Source organism: Poecilia mexicana, unplaced genomic scaffold, assembly GCF_051168715.1.
Source record: "Poecilia mexicana isolate PSO_F unplaced genomic scaffold, ASM5116871v1 scaffold_12, whole genome shotgun sequence".
NCBI classification, from domain to species: domain Eukaryota; kingdom Metazoa; phylum Chordata; class Actinopteri; order Cyprinodontiformes; family Poeciliidae; genus Poecilia; species Poecilia mexicana.
Window position 1 is genome coordinate 25,647,130 of NW_028263381.1, and position 23,628 is coordinate 25,670,757.

Here is a 23,628-nt window from a genome sequence, read left to right on the forward strand (position 1 = left end):
AGCCTCGCTGCGGTGAGTCTGACCTCCGACCTCCACTCAAACCTGTCCTGCCAGATCAGAAGACGTCCCTCCTTCATCACCAGCCAATGACAATTGATAAAGAAGCGAAAAAGGACACGATGATTTCTGCCACCTGAAGGCACTAAAATGTCCGCTGATCCTGATTCCTGGACATCTGGGAACTGCCATGCAGCAAACTACTGTATGGAGTCCTGCTGGACGTTTGGACTGGAACTAAATCTGTGTTTGACTGCAACTGAAGTTTTACAACCCCCGCTGGTTTACTCTCTGGCATCAGCGTGGAGAAGGAAAATAATGTGTTTGAGAGAAAAAGAAAGCAAACTGAACTGTTTTTCACTTGTTTCATTGGTGGACAACCTGGACATTCAGTAAGGGACAGTCTGGACAACTTATCCAACACCAGAGCCAGTTGGACTGACAGGGAGCTGGAGGAGAGACGGAGGGAGGACCAGCTGCAGCGACGCCAGCAGCAGGAGGGGGAAGCGAGATAGAAAGGAGAAATGCCAGATAAGTTATACACACACTGCTGTGATAAAGAATGTGCTCACTAATCCTGTTTGCATATAGGAATGATCTACCCAGAAAAGAACATTTTAAAGGTTTTTAGGTACAATGTTAGATAAAATTGTTCATTTTGTACCTGTTAACTCAGTCCTTAACAGAAGGATCAGTGATCCTCTTAGGGCCCACGGGCCATAGGTTGGGAAACTATGAACAAGAAAAATTATAATCATTAAAAGTTAAACAAAAAACTGATAGAGCTATGCAACTAAATTACACCAACTAAAAATGTATTAGAGATTCTAAGCTAATAATGATTTGCAAATGTTTTATTTTTTCCTTTAAAATAAATACTAGTTTAAAACTAAATTAAACATCTAAGTGTTGAAAATAATTGATATTGCAGTGTTGAAATATTATGAAGTATTTTGTTGAATTTAACTGAAAGATTTAATTTAGAGTTTAATTCTATAAAGAATCTACAAATCGATTGAAATTGGTTTTGTGTTTGTGTATTTTATATTGGGATGAATAAAATTATTATGAGAAGGGAGAAATTTTACTACAAAAATTGAGTAACGGATGAAATTATTGACCATTTAATTTAAAATATTTTAAAAAAACTTACGTTGTTAACTTGTCTGAAATGCAAGGTTAAGTGAAAGTCTGAGACTTTAAGCAACCTTGTACTTGTAAATGGCTACTAAAAACTGATGATTGTGAATAAAAGAAATGGGTGTCAGGTTACATTGTGTTGCATTCAATGTTGTTGGAAAATAGAGTTTCATGCGCTTAATGTCCGATTTGCCATAACTATTTATTGAATTCATTGTCGCTAGCTGGGGTGGCAACAGGGGTGGCAAGGCTCTCGTTTGGGGTGGCAACTGCCACCCCATGCCATCCCAGTAGATCCGCCCCTGAACATGAGATTGTGATTGACAGCACTAAAACTCTCTTGCCACTGACTGGTTGTTTCTAACACTGGGAGAAAGCAGAGGAAATAGATTTTTCACACATTACTTCTCATCCCAAACTGTCACAACATAATGACAGTTTTAAAAAAATATGTGAAAAAAATATTTATATAAAAGTGACATACTGCAGCTTTAATTTCACTCAGGAGAGGACAGGTCAGGAGGGACGTGGGTTAGAGCTGTTGCTGACTGACTAATCTGTTTTTAAGTGGTAAAAGGTACAGGGAACAAGTTAAATATATGAATATGTTGGTAATTTTCTTTCCTTAATTTATCAAATGTTAGTAAAATGGAGGGAAACAGCAGTCTGTAGCTAACTATGCTAAATGGTTGATAATCTCACACAGTCTACCCACCTCTCTTGGAGAAAAACTGGGTTATAAATTAACACTCTTGCCTTTTTCTCTCTATTTTGTTTTTGAAAACCTGATTTTATAACTTTTCTTAGCAGCATAGCAACAGCCACAGTCTTTCGTGGCCGCAGCTTCTGCTGACTGCAGCTGCATACAGCGTCACTCTCAAGCCCTCCAAGCAGGAATGAACCATTTAACACAGACCCAGGGGGGTTCAGGGCAAAAACAGATGTGTGTTTTTTGGTCTGGGAGTGGTAACATTAATTTTTTACTGCTGAAAACAACCTTTGAAAATACAATATGACTAATGTTGTATTTCACAGGACCCCGATTTTTATTTTAATTTCTATGAACAAAAACATAAATTGTAGAGGGCCCCCTCTGGTCAGGGCCCCTACAATTGTCATCACTTTCCCCCCTATACCACGCCCCTGCTTCTATGTACCCTCATGGCGTGTTTGATTCCCCTGGTGAAAGATTTGTGTGCTTGCTCTCTGTTCTGTGACCAAGTAGTTTGCCAACTATGTGAATGGAATGAAACCCTTCCTATAAAACTGTAAGGTGTATTTTGTAAGAGGCTCGTTTTCCTGACTGTTCAGTCAGCGGAGACTTTGAACGCTGTAGAGCCTTAGAATAAATACTGATTGAGAATATATTCTCTATCACATGCCATTTGTTTTCTAAAAGACTGAGGAGGGGAACTTTATTGGTTAAAAGCTGACTGTAATTATTTAATTTTTTAACTCTAATATTCAATTATTCGTCCTAAGTTAAAGTTAATTTTGCTTCATTTGTTTCACATGTTGCTTTAGTTAATTTTATATATTTTTCTTCCATTGTTGTTATTCCTCCCTGTGATGGACCAAGTTAAAAACAGGAGGAGTCACAGGATATTAATTAGAAAAATTGGGTTACAAACACAAAAACAAATAACAGTACAGCTAAGTTTGGCTAAACTAAAGACTCACAAAAATGAAAGTCAAAAATATTAAAGTTTAAATACTAATATTTACTAAAACACAAAACTTATCTAAACAAAGAAACTACAAATTTCCCCTGCATCAGGAACTAGTGGTGTAGTCCAATCAGCTGTGAAGCCTGCTGAGCCCTGCCCCCATCCTTTGTCTAGCCACTTCAAAGCAGGTAAGTACCAGCAAAACACAAACAAAAAGGTCAGTCTCAAGTAAACAAATTAAACTTAGGTTGACATAAATACACATGCTAACTAAATGTCTGCACCATCATAAAGAACAAATGCATCCAAATCAACTAATAAATGTTTTACTGAAACTAAAGTGTTGCTGTGTTTGAATGAAAAAATAAATTGTGCATAAAAGTGTTACCGACTTCTGAGTGTGGCCATGGATTTGGCCATCACACTCCCTCAGTTGACCTTGTCTGAGTAGGGGCCCAAATGTTGTTTATCACTTGACTTATCTTGCACTGAATTTAAATGTTTTGTTTGCTATTTTTAAATTGAAGTTTTTTCTCATTTTTGAACACCTTTTGTCCTTGATTAATTCTGACCCCTCACAGTTTATTATACTTTTAACATAAATTTTTTGTGTTATTGTCATGCTTTACATGTTGTGAGGTTTTTAATTTGTGTAACTAATGACTTGGACTATCTTAGTAAAGTTTTAATGTAATTAATTTGATTTAATTAAAATTTTGGGCTGCACAGTGGCGCAGTTGGTAGAGCTGTTGCCTTGCAGCAAGAAGGTTCTGGGTTCAATTCCCGGTCTTTCTGCATGGAGTTTCCATGTTCTCCCTGTGCCTGGTGGGTTTTCTCCGGGTACTCCAGTTTCCTCCCACCGTACAAAAACATGACTGTCAGGTTAACCTGTCCAGGGTGACCCCGCCCCTCACCCAGAACGTTAGCTGGAGAGGCACCAGCTCCTCCTGACCCCACTGAGGGACACGGGTGTAAAGAAAATGGATGGAATTAAAACTTTATTTGGAGGATTTTCAAGAATAGAATAATTTGCCAATTTATTTCTACAGCTAATTAATGGTATTAATATATTTTAGTAATTAAAAACTGAACTCATGAAGAATTTTTGTAAATACCATCAAAATTTATTAGGACATTAGCAGCAGCAGATGATAAGACATGCAAAGTCAGCTTTTTCAAGGCAGTGAGAAGGATGCTTATGATGAAGTAGTAAAGCATATTTGATCAATGAAGAATCACATAACGGTGTCATGATGTATAGATGTTTCTTGTAAGGCCAAAATGCAGGAGGCAGTCAGTGAATTAGAAGATTTAATAAAGAATATGGAAAAACAAACTTACAAAACTGAGTGGGAGCCAGATACACAAATATCTGGCGAGTAGTGACAGAGAAAGAGAAGCTTAAATACCAGGGAAGTTGTGAGCTGAACAAAAGGCCTGGACTGATGAGCAAACTGGTTGCAGGTGTGAGTGGAGGGAGCAATGCAGAGAAACAGGAAATATTCTAACATTAGAATAACTTCTTTAGTCTACAATAAATAGACCAAAGAAACATGATAAACTAAAAATGAGAAAATATGCATCAAAAGAAACAATAAAAACAATTAAACAGAAATAAAACAAAAGACTGAACTGATAATGCTGAGGGACACGCAGTACTCAAACTAGAATAACTACAAAAGGACCAGATGCAATAAAACTAACTAGAATCACTAAAAATGAAATTAAATAAGAGTATAACCATAATAATAATAAAACTAGAATCAAACCAACCTACCAACCCAACAACCCAGGACCCTGACAAACGGATATAAGAAGCCAACTTGTGATTAAAGATGATTTTAAAGCCTCAACCTTCTCTACAAGTCAACTCCACTGATGGATCGTAGAATTTACCACTCCACTTTTTAAACTTAGTCATGTTCAGGATTTCTTTTAGCTTCTTCCGAGTTTCATCTTTGACCTTCTCTATGTTCTCTGGTGTGAATGTGTCAGATTGTGGTCTGGACTGCTGCTTAACTTGGTCATCATTTTTAAACAACTTGCTCAGACTCTCAGCTTCAGCACAGTTTCCATAGGGCCACCCTGTCTGACAAAGTTCCTGCAAGCCAAAGAGATTTGAACATGATTTGCAAGGCTCCATTTCAGACCTATTTTTGATGTTATATGCCTTGCATGTGGCGCCTTTAGTTAGCTTAAAGGTTCCATCAAAGTATGGCTTCTTCGTCTTGTCAGGATAGAAGGTCATCACTGCTCCAGCTACATATTCATCCCAGTAGGAGCTCAAGCATGAGGCAGCAATCATAATCCTGCCAGAATTACTGCCGCTGGTGGACATGGAGACTCCATAGTATTTCACTGAATCTGTGTTGTTGACATGAGACACACAGAGAACAGTGGAGGACAACTCTTTATCATGCTTTCTTTTTTCATCCTTCAACTTGCTGATAATTTCTACCAGTTCATCTTTTATTCCATTTTCATCATTTTGCTGTTTCAGATGAACAATCTGTAACAAAACAAGTATAAATGAGAAAGCAAGGAGTGAAAATATTTCTCAAATAGGGTCATTTTTGATTATGTCTAGAGCTTACACTTAATATGTATTTGTAAAACTTTTGGGTCTCATCTGACCTGTACTGTTCCCCCTAGAGTTCATGGGGTATTTACTTTTCTTTCCATTCCCACATAATGAATCTTACATTTGCATGCTAAAACATGTAATGTTTGTTCCACGTCACAAGTTTTTAATGCTAAATGTTTTGTTGTCGGGCTGCACAGTGGCGCAGCTGGTAGAGCTGTTGCCTTGCAGCAAGAAGGTTCAGGGTTCAATTCTTTCTGCATGGAGTTTGCATGTTCTCCTTGTGCATGGTGGGTTCTCTCTGGGTACTCTGGCTTACTCCCACAGTCCAAAAATGTGGCCTCTCCAAATTGTCCCTATGTGTGAGTGTGCTGGAAATGGGCACCAGCAACCCTCCCAACCCCACTAAGGGACAAACGTGTATAGAAAATGGATGGATGTTTTGTCATATGGATGTTTGGTTATAATTTATTTGTAAAAAAAAAAAAAAAAAAAAAAAACATATTTAGGGCTGTGATATGTTTTTGAAGACACTACATGTAGGACTTTGCCAAATAAATATGTCTCACCATATCCAGCATGCATGAAAACGGACTCCTTCTTGGTAGTTGAGAGGAATAAAATTTGAAAGGGTTTGGATACTTCTCCTTGAGATGGTGGTTATTATCATCAACACCATCGAACATCTTTTCAGGACAAAATGGGTTTTTTTTAATCTTCCCCAAAAATAAGATGCTATGAATCATCTAGAGAGTGGAAAAAAAGGTAAATTTTCTGCATACATGACAAACAATAAGTGAGTGAGAGTGTGAAGCATTACATTGCAATCATACAAACCTCATCCACTAATTTGGAAGCGACCTCTGGTTCTGAAGACTGGTCTTTCATTTTCAACATTTTTTTAATTAGCAGGGAAGCATTGTTTCTGAAAGTTTGATTCAACTCCAGAAATTCCTCTCTAAATTTTTAATAAAACAAGAAAAACAAGAAAAATCAGGAATTGACATAATCTTTTACATTTCTATAAACTGACTGACTTACGCTTTCTGCTCAGCAGTGGCCTGTAAATATGAAACAGTATAATTAATACTTTATAAAGTGCACCTGTTCTTTATGACTACTACAATTAAAAATGTATTAGTACTTATAAAGATATGTTAAAAATAGAGTTAAAGCTATTGGTAAAGGTAATCATATACAAAGTTGCCACTTACCATCAGAGCTTCCAGATAAATGAAACTGAGATGTACCTATAATTTGTTTTCCCTTGTTGGAAACAAGTTCGACTCAGCAAACTGGTCTCCTGAGTATGACGTAAATAGTTGTTACTGTGAACCCAACCCATCCTATTTATAAAGAGGAAGAAGTATGAAGGCTTTATCACAGGCTTGTCAGTTGACAAGTAAACAAAGCAGGGTGCCTTTGATTACATTTGTGCAAGGTGTGGCAGCTGTACAGAAAGTAAAAATCACAGTTAAACCTTCTCTACTATAGACAATTTCAAGAATAGTATAGCACCAGCTAATTCATAAAACTGCATAAATCTTGAAGTGTAAGTAATAATGTTGCTAATTTGGGGCTTCTAATGATTTCATTATTAGCAGCTGTAGTGATGCTTAATAAAAATGTAGTGCTCATGTTTATTCCAGATTTTTGTTTTTCTAATCCACACTGGACCAGTATAAATTACAACTTCATATTCTTCTTAGTGTGAGGATTTGTTGTTTTTTTCCTGTTAATTCTTTGTTCTGTTGAGTCTCCATGTTGTTCTGGTTGTTGATTGTCTCCCTGCGTATTAAAACCCAACTGTGTCCATTGTTTCCTTGTCTATGCTACCGTCTTACGTCTTATCTGTCTAGTTGTCATTGTTTCATACTGGTGCTACCAGTTTTGAGAATGTCTCTTTATTATTATTATAGTTCATTAATGCGGCTCGTACCGCTGCGTGTGTAACAGTTGTAGAATGAATCGCGTCAAGAAACCAGGATTTGCAATGATTTATTCCTGTTTAAAACAAAAAACAAGTTCAGCAGCAGCTCCTGGCTCTGGCTTTCCCACTCACACCTTTACCGACCAAAAGAACAAAAATAAAATAACCATGTTGGCACAGTAAACTGGATAAATGTCACCAACGTGGGAATTAAATACCCAGAACAGTGCTGTGCTAAACATCAAAAAGTTAACCAACTATTTACAAGTTATGAGTTGAACAGCATACTTTTTCTTTTTACATTTTGAATATTTTAATGTACAAGCAGAAGACAACTCTGTGGCTTACCTCTCCCCAGCGCAGCTTGGCGCGAACTGAGGAGGGCAGCGGGAACACACAGGATGTGACACGGAGACAGGAAACAAGAAAATAAAAGCTTCTCCACCAAAATAAAATACAATTCAAAAACCAAGGAAAAACAAAAATACATAGATAATGGGGATGGATTTGGGCCGCATTGGGATCCAAAAATAAAACAGTATAAAACAGAAATAAGTGCAAAGGCGACAACAATCATGTAAATTCATCAAAAGGGTGTTTTGAGAAGGTTCATCCAAAAAAAATAAAAATAATAACATTAACTCAGCTACACGTGCCCACCCACAAAAGTGGTATCAAAACGTGCGGCTCAATCCCGACATTGGAGCTATTACTTTTAGTGGGATTCTGTGTAAAAATGACGACATAAATTGAGAAAAACGAAAAAACTTTAATCTGAGGAACTCGCAGCATCACTAAGATTTCTCTCTGAAACACACACACAGGACAGTGGAGGTCTGACTCCAAAACTCTCTTTAACTCCCCCTCACAGGCACAAATAGAGGCCTATTGATCTCAAAGTTGGTCATGACATAGATACACATGTCTGCTCCCGTAAAATGTTTTCAAAATTTTCCTAGGGCTTATGGTTTTTTGTCAGGGTCCTGGAGACCGACGCTGGGTGTCTCATAAGTATAGAAACCAGGGAGAGAGCCAGCCCAGGTGCAGATCATTAATTACCATAGCAACGGGTCCTAGACAGAGGCAGGGAGTAGTCACAGCGCTGAATCAGATCTCACAATGCATTGTGGGAAGAATACATATTTCCTGTGACTTTTCATGCTTTGCTTACATAAAATTATTACTTCTCTGAATTTTTGAGTGTAAATTAAAATCCTTAGTATGAAAAATGAATTTATTTTTAGAAATAAAGAATTACCAACTTTCATCACGTTTTTTTTTTATTTGGAACCATGAGTGAGAACAAAATGTGCGAAGCTTATAGTCGTCGGTCTCGGACAGAATTTCACTGACCTGGGATTTAGCCATTACATTTTAATGTTTACTCTCTTTATGTATATACCTATGATAGACCAGCATGGATGTATTTATCAGGATAAATCTAAAAAGCTGGGACTAAGGTAATGGGCACACTTTGGCAGGCCCCTTAAAATTTCTGCAAGAATTTTCTAGTTCATGTTTTACTGTGCTGGCTGTTTTTTAGCTCCTTGTAATTTCTGTGTTTTTGTACGTTTTTGCTTCTTCACCTTTTCCCATTAAAACTACAAAATCAAGAAATACAATTTTCTTCTTCATTAAATCAGGGTGTTTTGGACAAAACAGACGAACATACAAATAAGACTTTAAAAAAGCAAAACATTTCTATAGATATATATATAGATTTATATAGATAGGCCTGTATTCATTGTAAGATTTAATGAAGTGAAAGAGAAAAAAAAAAAAAACAATTACCCTTCTATAAATGTAACATTTTAGGTCCCCTGGGTAGAGTGTCAGTTCTGCTTTTAATTGGTGAAGTCAGTTTGTCACAAATTAGTTCAATATGGGGTAATCAGCAGTTTATTCCAGGAAGGGCAGATTCAACTTTCAAGTTCGGGGCGTTGCTAAACTTAAAATGTATTGGTGACCTTTACCCATCAAACTCTGATAGATTTTTGTCTTTTGGACAGCTACAAACCAAGCTTGATAAAAAGCATTACTTTAAATTTGTTCAGCTTCAGGAAACTTTGTCAAAGCAAATTAAAGTAATCTTAACAAGCCTCCCCTTACATTATTTGAAAACTTAATAAGGAAAGAATCAAGAAAGGGCATTATTTCAGCCTTGTATAATGTGCCAATCTCCAACTCAGTGAATTCAAGTGAACAAGACTGGAAGAAGGCCTATGCTAAAATCTGCACAATATCCATTAATAGCTGAATTAGAACACTATCGTTCATCTTAGTTAGATACTTTTTCTTGTTTAGGAAAATTTTGACAAGATTAATTTTCTTGTTCTGTTGGCAGATCATTCTTATTTTATGAAAATGATACCCTATTTTGTACTTGCCGTGTATGCATTTAATCGATCCACTGTTGTTGGCTATTGTCGTACAATTTTGTTTTCTTTAGTATGATGTACTTCTATTCCTCATAATCTCCCAAGAGGTTTGATTGGTGTGAGATATGGCCTTCGAAATGTATCTATTATAGCCAGGAGTGAAAGTAAGGAGGTACGGCAGGGTACTGCGTACCCCCAAAAGATTTAGCGGGGGTACGCAGTACCCTCAAGAGACTGAGCGGCTGTCTGCTGTAAAGAATCAACGGGTTCACTGTGCAGCTGTGAGTTCACCCACTAATCAGCCGTGAGTGATTAGTTTTTCAAGAACCATCTAAAACACGACTTAATCAGTTAATAAATAATTTTTTTCCCATTTCATATTGTTTCTGAACTGTTCGTGCTTTGCTAGAGCAATATGTGGATCGCAGAAGGTTTTGAGTTGATCTCGGCATTAGGAGACAAACTGAACGCCGCCAGGAGGCTGAAACCAGCACGTCCTCCTCGGACTTGCTTAAAACGTTTAACTTTATTAAAGAACAACAACAAAAAATCTCCTAGCAGAGCAGGAGTTTAAAATTAACTAATCAACCACCGCTGTGTTCATGGAGGCTTATTAATGATCACAAAATAAATATCAAGCCTGAAAACCTGATATAACGGACTGAATGTTTTTAACATAATCTCTGGTCGGCTTGTGGAGTGCAGGAGGTTGCCATGGGAACGGCTTCTTAAACGACAGAGAGAGACGGAGAGTAAAAAGGTGCGAGTGGTTTAGAGTTGATCACCTGTTCAGGTTGTTTTACCTTTGTTTACCTTTGCTGTGGCTCTTCACAGCTGCTGTAGTTTCTGAACGTTCAATAAACAACAAACTTGGACTAATTACCTCGTTCTTTGTGAGTATATGTCATTTACAACAAACACGGTAAATATGTTTCATTAACATACAAATGGCTTCTATGCTGTCGGGCTCAGAGTCTGAGAGGCTTTTCCTGTATCAAACTATTTTTCTGCCTTTTATTTAGTGTAAATATTGATGTTGATGAGACTTTCTCTAAAATAATAAACTTTTTCAACCTTTATAGCTCCACTGTTGAAATGAGGCTCTAACATTCCCAAATGACAGTGAAATAAAATCCAGCCCATCATCTGGTTTGAGGTGATTCCTCTGGATCCTGATGGAGGAAAAACATCCCAACTTCAGAAGATGAGCTTTAACCTAACAGAGCTCTGTGGTTCCTCCTGTCAGGGTGAGAGTCAGGATGAGGAGGAGCCATGTTAGGAAGATGAAGCTGCAGGATCTTCAGAACAAACAGGTCATGATGCTGGGCTGCTGATTATCCCTCTGTCTGGACACTGGATCTGTTACTCCTCTCGAGTTAAATCAAACTTAACGCAGTTCTTGATTTTCTACAGCCACTTATAGCAGACACGTTCTTTAAGGTCCTCAAAAAATGCCGTCAGAACTACACACACAAAAAAAAAGGTAACACAAACTTAAATCAGTTAACAACTGTCAGAGTTGACACCTATTAAACACAGCACATCACACAGGAAAGACAAGAGAAAGTTAGATTCTTAATACTCGCAAGGAGAACAGACAGAGATGTGCTTTCAGTTACAATCTCCTACCGCTCTGAAAGCACATTTGCCTGCCCCTCTCTTTTTATTGTCTTCAGGATCCCTGATCACAGAGAGCGCTGTAACTCTAAAGGGAGGGGGAAATAACACTTCATCACAGTCACAGCGCCAAGATTATCGCTAACTAACAACACAATCTATCTCCCACTAGCTTATCTAGTTCCTAACCCAGGATCAAACAGGACAAGTTGTGAATCTTCTACTAAGAACATATAAAACAGTATAACACATAGTTGATAATAATACAATTTACCTAACGCAACAAATGACACACCACACACAAAAGATACAAACAAACAAAACTGTACCTCATTAGCAGCATCAACTCCATAGGAATAAAGTTTAATCTTCTACAGCCTCTCCAGCCCGCATGACCCACGCGGTTCCAAGTGCGCCAGTCAATGCCCCCCCTGGGCAACACATGACGCGCGGAACAAAAGTTCCCCCTCCACATTCCAATGTACACCCAATATAAAACCAATAAATTACCGAACAGTTGACCCCAATATTTCTAAACCCAATAAAATCTAACTACTGCCACCTTCAACAAAAACAACAAAAATAAAACAAGAGGCAGTTGTACTGACAGCAGCCACAGGATCAATAGAACCAGTTTAAAAGATAAAATGAATGGTTATATGCCAGACGTGGAAAACTGGGATGCACTCCATGCCATGATGTTCAGGATTTAGGTCTCATGTCATCTCAAGGTGTCGACATTGCAGCCAGTGGGCTGAAGGAGGAAATACAGCTTTATATATATATATTTCTGAAAAGAAATATCCCAGTTCTGAAGATCTTCATGAGAGCTTATTTGCAAGAAGCCACCAGTTTACAATGCTCTTCATCCAACCTCTTCCCCACAGGACCCTGCTTCACCTTCTCCCAGGCCTCTTCGGTCTAGGCATAAAATGTAGCATATTGTTAGTATAAAGCGTATTGTTAGGGCACCCAGACTGGGCTTCCAAGATAAATGTTAACACATTCAATCACTCACCATGTGTTTGAAGGCCTCTCCATAGTAATAACTCTTGAATGCAGGATAGGTTATTCCCTTTTTAAGCAACTGTTGCATGGATTTAGCCACCAAATGCAGCTCGTCTCCATCATATCCGTACACCTTCTGGTCCTCACAGGTCATCAAGACAAGCTGGTCACAACAGTATGGCGTTCCTTGCACATAACCAATAACCTTCATCTTCACCGTTTCAGGAAGATAAAACTTTCCCCATCCTTCCACTTCTTCAGGGTTGTCCTTGTACTCTGTGTCCTCCACTGGTCCTTTGGTTAGTATGGCCCCAGCTGGATTAGGTAGATGGTATTTTGCACCTCTTTTAAAAGAGGTGCAAAATAATCCCCTGAAATCCCCTGAATATAACCTCAACGTTGAATATGACCTCAACGTTGAATATGACCTCAACGTTGAATATGACCTCAACGTTGAATATGACCTCAACGTTGAATATGACCTCAACGTTGAATATAACCTCAACGTTGAATATGACCTCAACGCCACTGCCTTTGGATTCGGAGAGTCTGAATCCAGTTTCATATTCTGTCGAACTGAAGAACATCACAGACATCAGGAATTTGTGAAGAAAAAAACTTTCCATTTCAAAATGCAGTAGAAATATATGTATCCTACCTCTTTTTCTGCTGGAGTCTTGGGTATAAGTTGATCTGAAAGATACAAAACAACACATTACTAATAACACAGCCAATAACTAACCTAATTTAGGCTCCTTTTTGTGTCCGCATTATATATTCCACCATTTTCCTCTCAACCTAGATCGTGCAAAACTAATTCTGGTCTGTTCTGCTTTGAAGTTGGATAATTAACTTGGAAGTGTTGCATTGCACCACAAACGCTCTGAGCTCAACAGCAATGAGTTTATCCATAGGTGAGACTTTCTCCTTATTGTCAATATCAATGTGTGTCCCTTCAGCTTCTCTTTTTTTAACCATTTTAGGTTTGCTGTATTTATTCAAACCTATTTATCAACACATATATGCAATCTGGAGTTATTAGTTTTATTCCATTTTCTCTTTTCCCATCTGCCTCAGTGGAAAAAGAATCCTTACATGATCACAATCTATTTTAAATGACTGGATCGCTATTCCTACAACAACTTCCATAATTTACTAACCCAGGTGATTATTTAACAGCTGCCTTAATAAGCAAGTTTATTATGTGTCATTGCTATTTAATGGAAAATGAAAGTAAGGAAGTACTACATTCTTCCATGCAGGACGTAGAGTTTTCATGCTCTCCCAGTGAATGCATGGGTTCTTCCTTGGTACTCCAACTTTTTCCCCAACTTCCAAATGTGTATGTTAGGTTAGCTGGGCACTTTGATTTGCCCTGAGGATTGAGGTTTGAATGAGCATACTGATATTCCAAAGTCGAATATTATGAAAAAGTTAAACATTTTTATCATTAATACTAGAAAGTAAAACTATGTAGATTCATCACAGCATGAAATACTCCTGCTTTATTTCTTGTATTTTGATCATATGGCTTATATGATAACCCAAAATTCTGTCTTACAAAATCACATAAAACCAATTTACCGTTGATTATACATACACAATAAGAAAGTTGGTACTTACGGTGGACACACCTCCATTCTGCTCTTGGTCAATTTAAACAGCGCAGGCACAAATAAATATTCTTCAGCTTGATACTGAAAAAGATTATTTGGGAAAAAAAAGTCTATATTAGTCTTAGACTTTGTAATATGATTTTATAACAATAGGATCTGGGTGCTAATATGTATTAACTACAAAAAGATTCAAGGGACTTTTGCTTTAATACCATATTTTTAACAATGCTAAATTCCAACTTCAGATCTAATGTGTTATCTGTATTTAATTAATTTTATTTGATAGGGACAGACACATATCGACACAGACAAACTGAATAAACATCAGTCCCATGTTTGCAAAGTGCTCATACCGAGAGCTAATTCGCAGCACTTGTTCTATCACAATATAAAGAATATGTGAAAAACTACACAGCCAGTCGATCTTTTTAAACATTTTATTTTTAACATTTATGTCGGCTTTCAGGGATTAATCTTTGCTTTGAGATCTGGTCATGCCATATCGAGATCTATTTCGATCTTCCTTAACCTCAGAAGCAACACATAAGTCAGGACAAGTTCTGCGTAATTTACATGTTTTGATGGTTTTGCAGATGAACTTAAAAAAAAGGCAACATACCATATTAGACCAATAAAGTCTTTCTAATTAGTTATTCCCGAGATCTTAGTGGTTGCTTTACGGAATCGGATAGTATTTTTGCAAAGATTTGTAGTTCTTTAAGCTTATCACATTGTTTACTTCCTGGTTCGGTAAAGGGGTCCTAAAAAGCCACGCCCACAGAAACACCAGTCTTTTCCAGCTGCCACCACCAGTTGATTTAGTGATCAGTTGATCGATAACACCGGACAGACTCCCTCACGCGGCAGGTATTATGTCGATCCACGTTGCCCCATCAGATTTATTTTTTAAGGAAATATTCTTTATGAGGAAAAAAACCCTGCTTAGAAACAAACGCATCGAACGAAGACCTAATTAAAATGCGATGTTTGATTTTGCTTCCTGGAGGTGGAAGCCTTACAATGCTTTCACTTTTGTTCTGAGGTATATTTTGTTGAATATACCTCAAATCTGATCAAATTTGGGCATTTTTACTTTAAAAAAATTATTTCCTTGATTAGATTTTAGTGAGCATTTCGAAATGTAATTTAATAGTTTTGGACACAACGCGGAATTGTAATAATTACAAATGAGTTTAAAATAAGACGGTCTACATATCTTTACCAAATAGTTGTTATCTCTTACCTTGACAGATTGAGTTTCAATCGTCGTCTTACTCAAAAGACAGCAAGAGGCAGTTTGAAGCAGTCTATGACATACTTGTTTACTTTAGTCAATCTCGACAAACTGGATCAACAGAAACTTTCTGATGGGCGTCAATCAGTCACGTGCAGTACATCCCTGACGCTCATTTTATGACGTCATCACAGGTGGCCTTTTGTAGTTTTTAGTCATACTTAACATTAACAACAACAAAAAAACTTAACATTAACACCCATTGCTGTAAACTGTTCCTTCTGTGACATTTGCCCAGAGTCGGTCACTCATTTGTTCTGGTTGTGTCCTCATTCTAAAGTATTTTAGCAACATTTTTGTAGCTTTGTTGTCTCAAAAATATCAGCAGGCTTTCAGATGTATTGGGAAAATGTCTTGTTTGGATTTCAACAAAATGAAAAAATGAATTTGAATAGTTTCTTTATCAATGTAACACCAAACTAATCATCATGTTGCTGAAAATGATGCTCATTGTTTTCCTGATGCTGCCTTCAGGGACTTACGGAATATTGTCCAGGGTGTGCCCCACCTCTTGCCCATTGACCGCTGGAGATAGGCACCAGCACACCTCACGACCCATAGGGTTAAGAGTGTTAGAAAACGGATGAATGATGTATGTATGTATGTATGTATGTGAACAAAATTCTCATTGTGCCTTTAAAATACCAAAATTTCAACTTAACTTTATATTTTGGTTCATCTAATTGTGTAGGGTTTTTTTTTAGATATTAAATAATTGATAACTTAATCAGTTACTCAGTACTTGAGTACACTTTTTGCCAAATACTTTACTCTTCCTTGAATAATTTCTTAGTCAGGTACTTTTTACTTTTACTTGAGTAAAAACATGTTGAAGTACTACTGTTCTTACCGGGGTACAATTTTTGTCCACCTCTGGTGAACAGTAACCAAATGTTTAGGCACATAAGTTGACCAAAAACAGTCAAACTAAGGTTGGAAAGTTACATCCACAAAGAACTACTTAATAGACAATATGCTGAAGTTTCTACATTGAAAAAAGAAAATGTGAACCAATTTTTAAAAAAATCCAGTTAATTCGTCACAAGTAATCACTTTTAAGTTTATTCAAGTAAATATATTAAGTTTATTAAGTTGTCATGTTAAACAAATGTAAATAATGTAATTTCGACAAACTTAACTAGATTACTTGAAATAAACTACTTTGTTAAAGTTGGAGCTCCATTGTCTTTTCTCAGTGTTTAAAGCTGTTCTTTCTCAGGGTTATGATTCACCTACAAGGACTGAAGTATACATAGCACAAATGTTACCCAGCAGGTTTTATAGAATGTTTTAACTGATAAATGTACAGGCATTTTTCCAAGAACATTTCTGACTAGACGTGTTTTTAAGGCGTTGTCTTAAAGCATGTATCAAAGTCAAGGCCCGGGGCCCAAATCTGGCCCACCATTGGTTTTCATGTGGTCCTTTAGACTCCAAATTTCATCAGTTAGTCCCTCCAATTTTTTACAAATCTGCAAAATTCACACAAAAAACAGATCCCTACATTTTTTCCTTATTTTTAAGGACAGATTTTTCTTAAAATTGGTTTAAAACATTGAGTTCAAGTGACTGCTGTCTCAGCCTTACTTGATGACAAGTTATAGTCCATTGCAGATATGACGAGTATTAAAAGTTAGCACAAATATCCTAAAAATTCCTTACAAATATTTCCAAATTAGCATCACAAAATCTGTGATTTTGATTGCAAAAAACACAGACATTCACAAAATCCTGGATGGACTGACCAGTGTAAAGAGATTTTCAATGTTATTTATTGATATGTTAGCAGTTTAGTACGTTTTATCAATACATTGTGGCACAACTGGCCCTTTAAGAGTATGTGACCAGCAGGTGGAGATCTTTTTAAAAGTCACAAGATGCACCCAAACACAGACTGAGCAGTGCACAATATTTTTTTAGACAATTTCCTTAAAACATTTCTCTTTAAAAACGAGGCTTCAGGCCTACTACTCGGTCCCTGGAACAAAAAGGAACACATAAGGTAAGGACAGACAAGTTTGATTATTTACAAGAAATAAAACGAAACATGCAATGCAAAAAGAAATTAGCTGCAGCTGGGGGTTGCTGCAGCTGCGGCTGCAGCTGGGGGTTGCTGTGGCGTGCGGCTTCCATCTGGTCCTCACCTGCTGACCCGCTTCCTCCCGGGTTAGGCTGTGTCTCCACCCCTGGGTAAGCTACCTGCTATTTAGTTTTTGATTTATTTTATCTGGATCCACCGTTAATGGGTTTTTTGTTTCAGGCACCTGATTGTGTTTGGAGCTGCAGCGCTTTGGACGCTCTGCTGTCTTGCCCTTTTTTGTTTGGGCTGCTCTCAAAACCTGTTGCTGTGTGGGCGGGGCGTTACTCCTCTGGCCCCATCGAAGGCCGTTTGGAACTGGAGGACGACAACTATATATATATATAGCATATATATAAAAAAATTCCCCTCTCTTTCATCCTCTGAGCTCGGGTCCTCTACCAGAGGCCTGGGAGCTTGAGGGTTCTGCGCAGTATCTTGGCTGTGCCTAGAACTGCACATTTCTGGACTGAGATGGGATTAGTAGCTTCCGAGTCTTAACATCCGTAGCCTTCATCTCTTCCAATGGAAGATGCTATCTGATGGCCATATTTTGCCCATCAGATACCGTTTCCCCACTGTAAAACAAGGGAAACGGTATCTGATGAGTATATTGAGCATTAAAATACATTGCCCTGTTTTTATTTCATAAATATATATGTATATATAACTAAACATATATATACATTTGTAATAATTATAATATATATGTGACATATGTGTATTTATCATCACTATTGTTTATTATTATTATTACTATTATTATTGTTGTTGTTGTTGTTATTGTTATTATCGTTGTTGTTATAGTTATTATTATTAGTTTCCCGCAAAAACATGAAGAAAGTTACAACTTTGCCGAAACATATTGCGGGGCGGAGCGGCAAGAAGACGCAGGGGGAACAGTATCTGATGGGGAAACACGGATTGACGTAACACCGGCAACGCCAGCCGAGCAACACTGCAGAAACGCACAATAGGTGTAGCACCCAAAAACCAACCATGATCTCAGCCACGGATAGCAAAACTGGCACTTACGATCGCAGACGAGCCGACCAAACATCCAACTCCAGTCCATTTGCCAGGAAAGTCCGGTTCGTTTGGGGAGTTGTGAATGTTTAACCGAATTCTGATTCGGACCAAAAACTGGACTCTGGTCCATCTGAAAACCTCAATCTGGGTTCTGTTGAAGTGAACTCTGGTGCAGTTCAAATGCCAGACCTGTAGCATTTGAACTACTGTAGGAAGTGAACTACAGCGCAGGGCATTCTGGGTAAAAACATCCAAAACAAACCTGCTAGCCTCGCGCTAGCAGGAGAAATGGCTTGTGTTGTTTTGCCAATGACAAAAGAGAAATATAATTTCAGATACTTTAAGACTTTAACTCAAGTAATAATATAATTTTATAATTTTACAAAGAAGGAAGTTGTGCTTGGTGTCTTCAGAGGTTTCCGTGTCGTTTCCTTCAGTGTTTCTTGGTTCAGCGCCCCCACAGGTGAGGAGGGGAACAGGTTTTCAGAGGATTTGGTTGGTGTGACAAAATGCAGTGTGAAAGAGAACTGCGGCAGCTGAAAATGTAACAACAGAACCAAGTATACTGGACTACCAGTCTGATCGTACCAACGAGAACTTTAAATGGAAACCTGAACTGAATCACATCTTTTATACAAGCGGTTGTCTACTTGATCTCACAAAACACAGCAGTGGACTGCGATGCCAAGCCGTGATAGGCCCTGAATGCAGCACAGAGTGGCTGAGTGAACGTGGTCTGGACTCTGTGAAGAAGCGACATGGCTTCAGAGACGCTGTAGAAGGACAGGAGTCCTGCTCTGTGGTCCAGGTACACTCCTATTCTTTTGGACTGTGGACCTAAAATCTGAGTTAGGCTGTTATTATGTCTGAATTCACGCAGAGACTCTGAACACAGCAACACCCAGGACTTGTCAGTTTTCCCAAACTTGCTATCGTCTCCCGTTCTGCTGATGGTTTTGTAAGCGACTCCAATAAAAGCCCCCATCCCGCTCCACTCCACCTCCCAGTAATGTCGTCCAGTCAGAGTCTCTCTGCTCAGGACCTGAGATCTGTTCTGAAACCGCTCACTGTGGGCCGGGTACATCTGCTTTATACTTCTATACGTCGCTCTTCTATTCCTCTCAGATAAAACCAGCAGTGTTGTATAGTAACGAAGTAAAAATACTTCACTACTTTACTTAAGTATATTTTGGAGTACTTCATACTTTCCTCGAGTATGAAAATTTTTGATAATTTTCACTTTTACTTCACTATATTTCCGAACTTAATTGCATACTTTTACTCCGATACATTTTCAATGTGTGGTTTAGTTACTCATTACAAAGAAGCGAGAGAGTGAAATGCTAGTGTTTTGACCCGACCTACTGATTGACTGCAACAAAGTCGGACACAAACGGAACCCCATACGGCGTGAATCACATATGCATATGTGGTTCATGTCAGAAGCTGGTTCAGTTGTAAAGCAGGTTAAGTTAACCTTGTGGTATAGGTAAAGCACCTAATTTTCTTAACTAAATGATGCCTGCAGGTATATCTATTAGCAAGTTTAATTTTTCCTGCACTTGGTTGTGTACCGTATTTTCCGCACTATAAGGCGCACCTAAAAACCTTCAATTTCCTCAAAAGCTGACAGTGCGCCTTATATATGGACCAATATTGAGCCACAACAGGTCTAGCAACTGCGGTAAGCAGCCGCCGACTTCATTTTCCCCCCGTAGAAGAAGTGCGCGATGCATGCTGGGATAGTTGTCAGAACGCTGGTTTGTTAATAAAGTTTGGGGGCGGGGGAAGAGAGACAGAGACTGTGGCGACAGCGTGTCGGTTGGTCTGTGTTACCCAGAATGCAGTTGGGCACAATATCACAACACCAATACCGTGAGTGAAACAATGACTGGGGCAGCCTACTATATAAAGTACTCAGGGACCATTTCTTAACAAATGTGGATGTGTAATAATAGAGTTGGGTAACCCAAACTAATGTGTCTGTTTTATGTATGAAAAAAGTTTTAAAATAGGCCATTCATTGAAGGTGCGCCTTATAGTGCGGAAAATACGGTACATTATTTTAAGTGTATTTGACAATATCACCAAAATATAAAAAATGTCATTCAAACCGCATTTGCCTTGTTTTACTTTTACTTATACTTTTCATTACATTACTTGAGTACATCCATTTTTGCAGTAATTTACATACTTAAGTACAAGACGTTTCAGATACTTTAAGACACATATGTCAGAGTCAAGGCCCGCGGGCCACATCCGGCCCGCGAGAAGGTTTTTTGCGGCCCCTGGGATGATCTTGATTTATTATTAGAACCGGCCCGCAGACCGCAGCAAGCCGGCACCCCGTCTGAAAAAAAATATCTTCCTTATTTGAACTGTAAGTAGTTCTTTAAATGTTCTGTGAGATGATGTACTTACCCATGTATCCATAACAACCGGAACTTTCAATATCCACCAAGTTATTGCCGAAATATACCGTCTATTAAACGAGTGCCCCCCGGATTAATTACATTCTCTGCAGCTGCAGCTGCGAAGTTACCGTATTAACCCGATACTTGCTGGAAAGTGCAATGTCTCCCCTTTCAGAAACCGTTGGAATTTTTCCACTTAGCGCTACGTGTGGCGGAATTACGGTACTGCAAATTTAGATGTGTCGCCGGCGACACATCTAAATGCCTTGACTCTGACATATGTGGATTAATAGATTTTTGCACTTTATTTTATTGTATTTCAATCCAATTATATTTTAAAAATATTTCAGTTGTGTCTGTTGAAAATTAAAGATTACTGACAGAGCCATAAGAAAATATTGCTTTATTTATCTGATCATATTGGAATATATTTGTTTGTTTCAGTAGGTTCAATTAGGTTCACTAGACTATATGAGTCATTTAAAAAAATTTCAATGAACATTCGATCAGTCCGGCCCTCGGCTTGTAGCTAAATTTTTTATTTGGCCCTCCGTCCATTTGACTTTGACACCCCTGCTTTAAGACTTTAACTCAAGTAACATTTCAGTCAGTGACTTGGACTTTTACCAAAGTCATATTTTGGAGAGGTACCTATACTTTTACTTGACTCTGAGATTTCAGTACTTTATACAACACTGAAAACCAGCTGCATGTTCACAGTGTTTGGATCCAGAGTGATTGGTTGGGAGAACTTTAGGAACTCTGCTCTGGCTGTCAGCTCCTCCAGTGGCAGTAAAACGTCCGGATTAGCCACTGCCCTTGAAACTCTGGGCCAGTCTTGACTGAGAAAGCTCTGCAGTTTATTTCCCACCTCTGAAATCGTCTCTGTAACGTCCTGGAAGTAGCGCCGCGTACGCTGCTTTGGGAGAGATGTCTCTGCTCGTTCTCCTGGACCGGAAAGTGACGGGAACATGTGCAGGAACTCGATGTGGTCCTCAGTTTGAGAGAGCCGCTCCAGTTCAGCGTCTTTTCCTCTCAGCTCGGTGATCTCCTTGTCCAGCTTTTCCAGGAGTTTCTTGACCCGATTCTCCTCTGTCTTCTGCTGATTCTCTATTTGCTGCTTGTTTAAAGACTTTCTACTTTCAATCAGACGAATCAGTTCAGTGAAGGTTTTCTCCGAGTCTGTCAAGGCTTTACGAGCAGATCGGCTAATCGCTACCAACTCCTCCTGGAGAAGCTTAATGTCTTTTTCACAATTCTGTAGTTGCTGCTTCATTTTTTGCCGACTTGGCGTGAGTTGTTTTTGTCTTTCTGTCCTTTCTGCTGCAGCAGAGATGGTGGAATGGTCTTTGTGATCGTCAAGGGAGCACAGATAGCAGATACACTGCTGGTCAGTGCGACAGAAAATGGCTTTCAGCTCTCCGTGTTTGGAGCAGATGTTCTCCTGGAGCTTCTTCGACGGGTTGATGAGTTTGTGCTTCTTCAAAGCAGGAAAGTCCCAATGAGGCTTCAGGTGCTGCTCGCAGTAAGAGACCAAACACTGCAGACAGGACCGGAAGGCTTTCAGCTTCCTGTCGGTGCAGAAATCACATGCCACATCTTCAGGTCCAGCATAGCAGTGATCCGCTGGAGTGGCTTGGAGTCCAATTTTCTTCATGTCATCCATTAACTCTGCCAACACGGTGTTCCTCACCAGGACAGGCCTCGGCGTGAAGGTCTGTCTGCACTGAGGACAGCTGTAGGTTTTCCTCTCCTCCCTGTCCCAGTGGTTCTTTATGCACTCAATGCAGTAGCTGTGACCGCAGGGGATCGTCACCGGGTTCTTCAGGGGATCCAAACAGATCGAACAGGAGAGTTTCTCCCTGTTAAACGTAAATCCTGACAGCAGGGGTGGAGCTACAGGGGGGTCTGGGGGGACGGCTGCCCCCCGAACCGGGCTGGATGGAGGCCCGGGTCTGGAGGTGCCAGGGAGGGAGGAATGGAAAGTCGCTTAAATGTCTGATTATAGAGGAAGAAAGTGCGCCCTCACCTGTTCAGGAAGGTGTATTTAATGTTAAAGTCAACAGTTTCAGTTTCACCCCCCCCACCCCCCACCGTGATATGTTAGGGGCCCGGTAATTCGTTAGGGTCCCGGCAATTGGCCCCGCCCCCGGGCCCGACGCTGACTTGTTCTTCTAGTGCCTGACAGAGCCATTTCACCTCCGTCACAGTGTCAGACTGAATGTTGTTCAGTCAGACAGGGAGAAGAAGAGCTGCATTTTTAAAATTCCTCCTGCTTCCTGGCAGAGGAGTGGTTCGAATGAAGAAGTGAGTCTTTAGTTCCTGCATATTTGTAAGATGACAGAATGACAGTAGCATTAATGTACTATCTCCATTATTTAAAAGTTTGCAGTGAAAAATGTCAAAAACTAAACATCTCCTCCATTTCCATTGGCTGTAATTGAAAAATTTGACATGTCAAAACTAAATTTGCTCAAAGGAAACATTTTTGATAAAACATTTTGGCCTTGGAATGAGGTGGATGTGATTGGCTGTATTGAAATTAGTTGATTTTGTAAAACTTGCCACTGGAGCAAGATATGAAGACGACAGGAAGTGGCAGGAGGATGATGGTGTGGCTTGTTTTTAATGACTTATCATGTGAACAAACTTAATCACATGTGATTTTAACTTAAGTTACTTTTAAATGTTTCCAATGGAAACAACTGAATTGTGAAATTAAGTTTTCATTCTATTATCAAAATAAAGACAAAGTTTTGTCCACATTTTTAATGGAAACGCAGCTCATGTGATTCTGTTTTTACTGACCTGATGGAGCCGGTTCTGTCCAAACCTCCACAGGAATGAGGATGATGATCTTTCTTCACCACTCAGCCATCA

The 23,628-nt window shown here is 38.9% G+C and overlaps 4 protein-coding genes across 4 annotated transcripts; all 4 read right to left on the reverse strand.

Moving 5' to 3' along the window:
• Window positions 1-3,906: 3,906 nt before the first annotated feature.
• LOC148156280 (uncharacterized) lies at window positions 3,907-7,977 on the reverse strand. Its single transcript, XM_088011192.1, has 5 exons — window positions 6,600-7,977; window positions 6,427-6,446; window positions 6,223-6,343; window positions 5,955-6,131; window positions 3,907-5,313 (listed from the first exon to the last, which is right to left on the reverse strand). Exons 1-5 carry the CDS (start codon window positions 6,600-6,602, stop codon window positions 4,654-4,656), a joined length of 981 nt encoding a protein of 326 aa, XP_087867318.1. The 5' UTR covers window positions 6,603-7,977; the 3' UTR covers window positions 3,907-4,653.
• Window positions 7,978-11,265: 3,288 nt separating this feature from the next.
• LOC148156281 (uncharacterized) lies at window positions 11,266-15,319 on the reverse strand. Its single transcript, XM_088011194.1, has 5 exons — window positions 15,178-15,319; window positions 13,942-14,015; window positions 12,977-13,011; window positions 12,329-12,894; window positions 11,266-12,231 (listed from the first exon to the last, which is right to left on the reverse strand). The coding sequence occupies exons 2-5, from the start codon at window positions 13,956-13,958 to the stop codon at window positions 12,142-12,144; spliced, it is 708 nt and encodes a 235-aa protein (XP_087867320.1). The 5' UTR covers window positions 13,959-14,015; window positions 15,178-15,319; the 3' UTR covers window positions 11,266-12,141.
• Window positions 15,320-18,980: 3,661 nt separating this feature from the next.
• LOC148156282 (stonustoxin subunit alpha-like) lies at window positions 18,981-19,418 on the reverse strand. The gene has a single exon (XM_088010658.1). The coding sequence runs from the start codon at window positions 19,416-19,418 to the stop codon at window positions 18,981-18,983; it is 438 nt and encodes a 145-aa protein (XP_087866784.1).
• A 1,633-nt stretch (window positions 19,419-21,051) lies between these two features.
• LOC106907712 (E3 ubiquitin/ISG15 ligase TRIM25-like) lies at window positions 21,052-22,942 on the reverse strand. The gene is made up of 2 exons (XM_088010659.1): window positions 22,935-22,942; window positions 21,052-22,703 (listed from the first exon to the last, which is right to left on the reverse strand). Exons 1-2 carry the CDS (start codon window positions 22,940-22,942, stop codon window positions 21,434-21,436), a joined length of 1,278 nt encoding a protein of 425 aa, XP_087866785.1. The 3' UTR covers window positions 21,052-21,433.
• Between the last annotated feature and the right edge of the window lie 686 nt (window positions 22,943-23,628).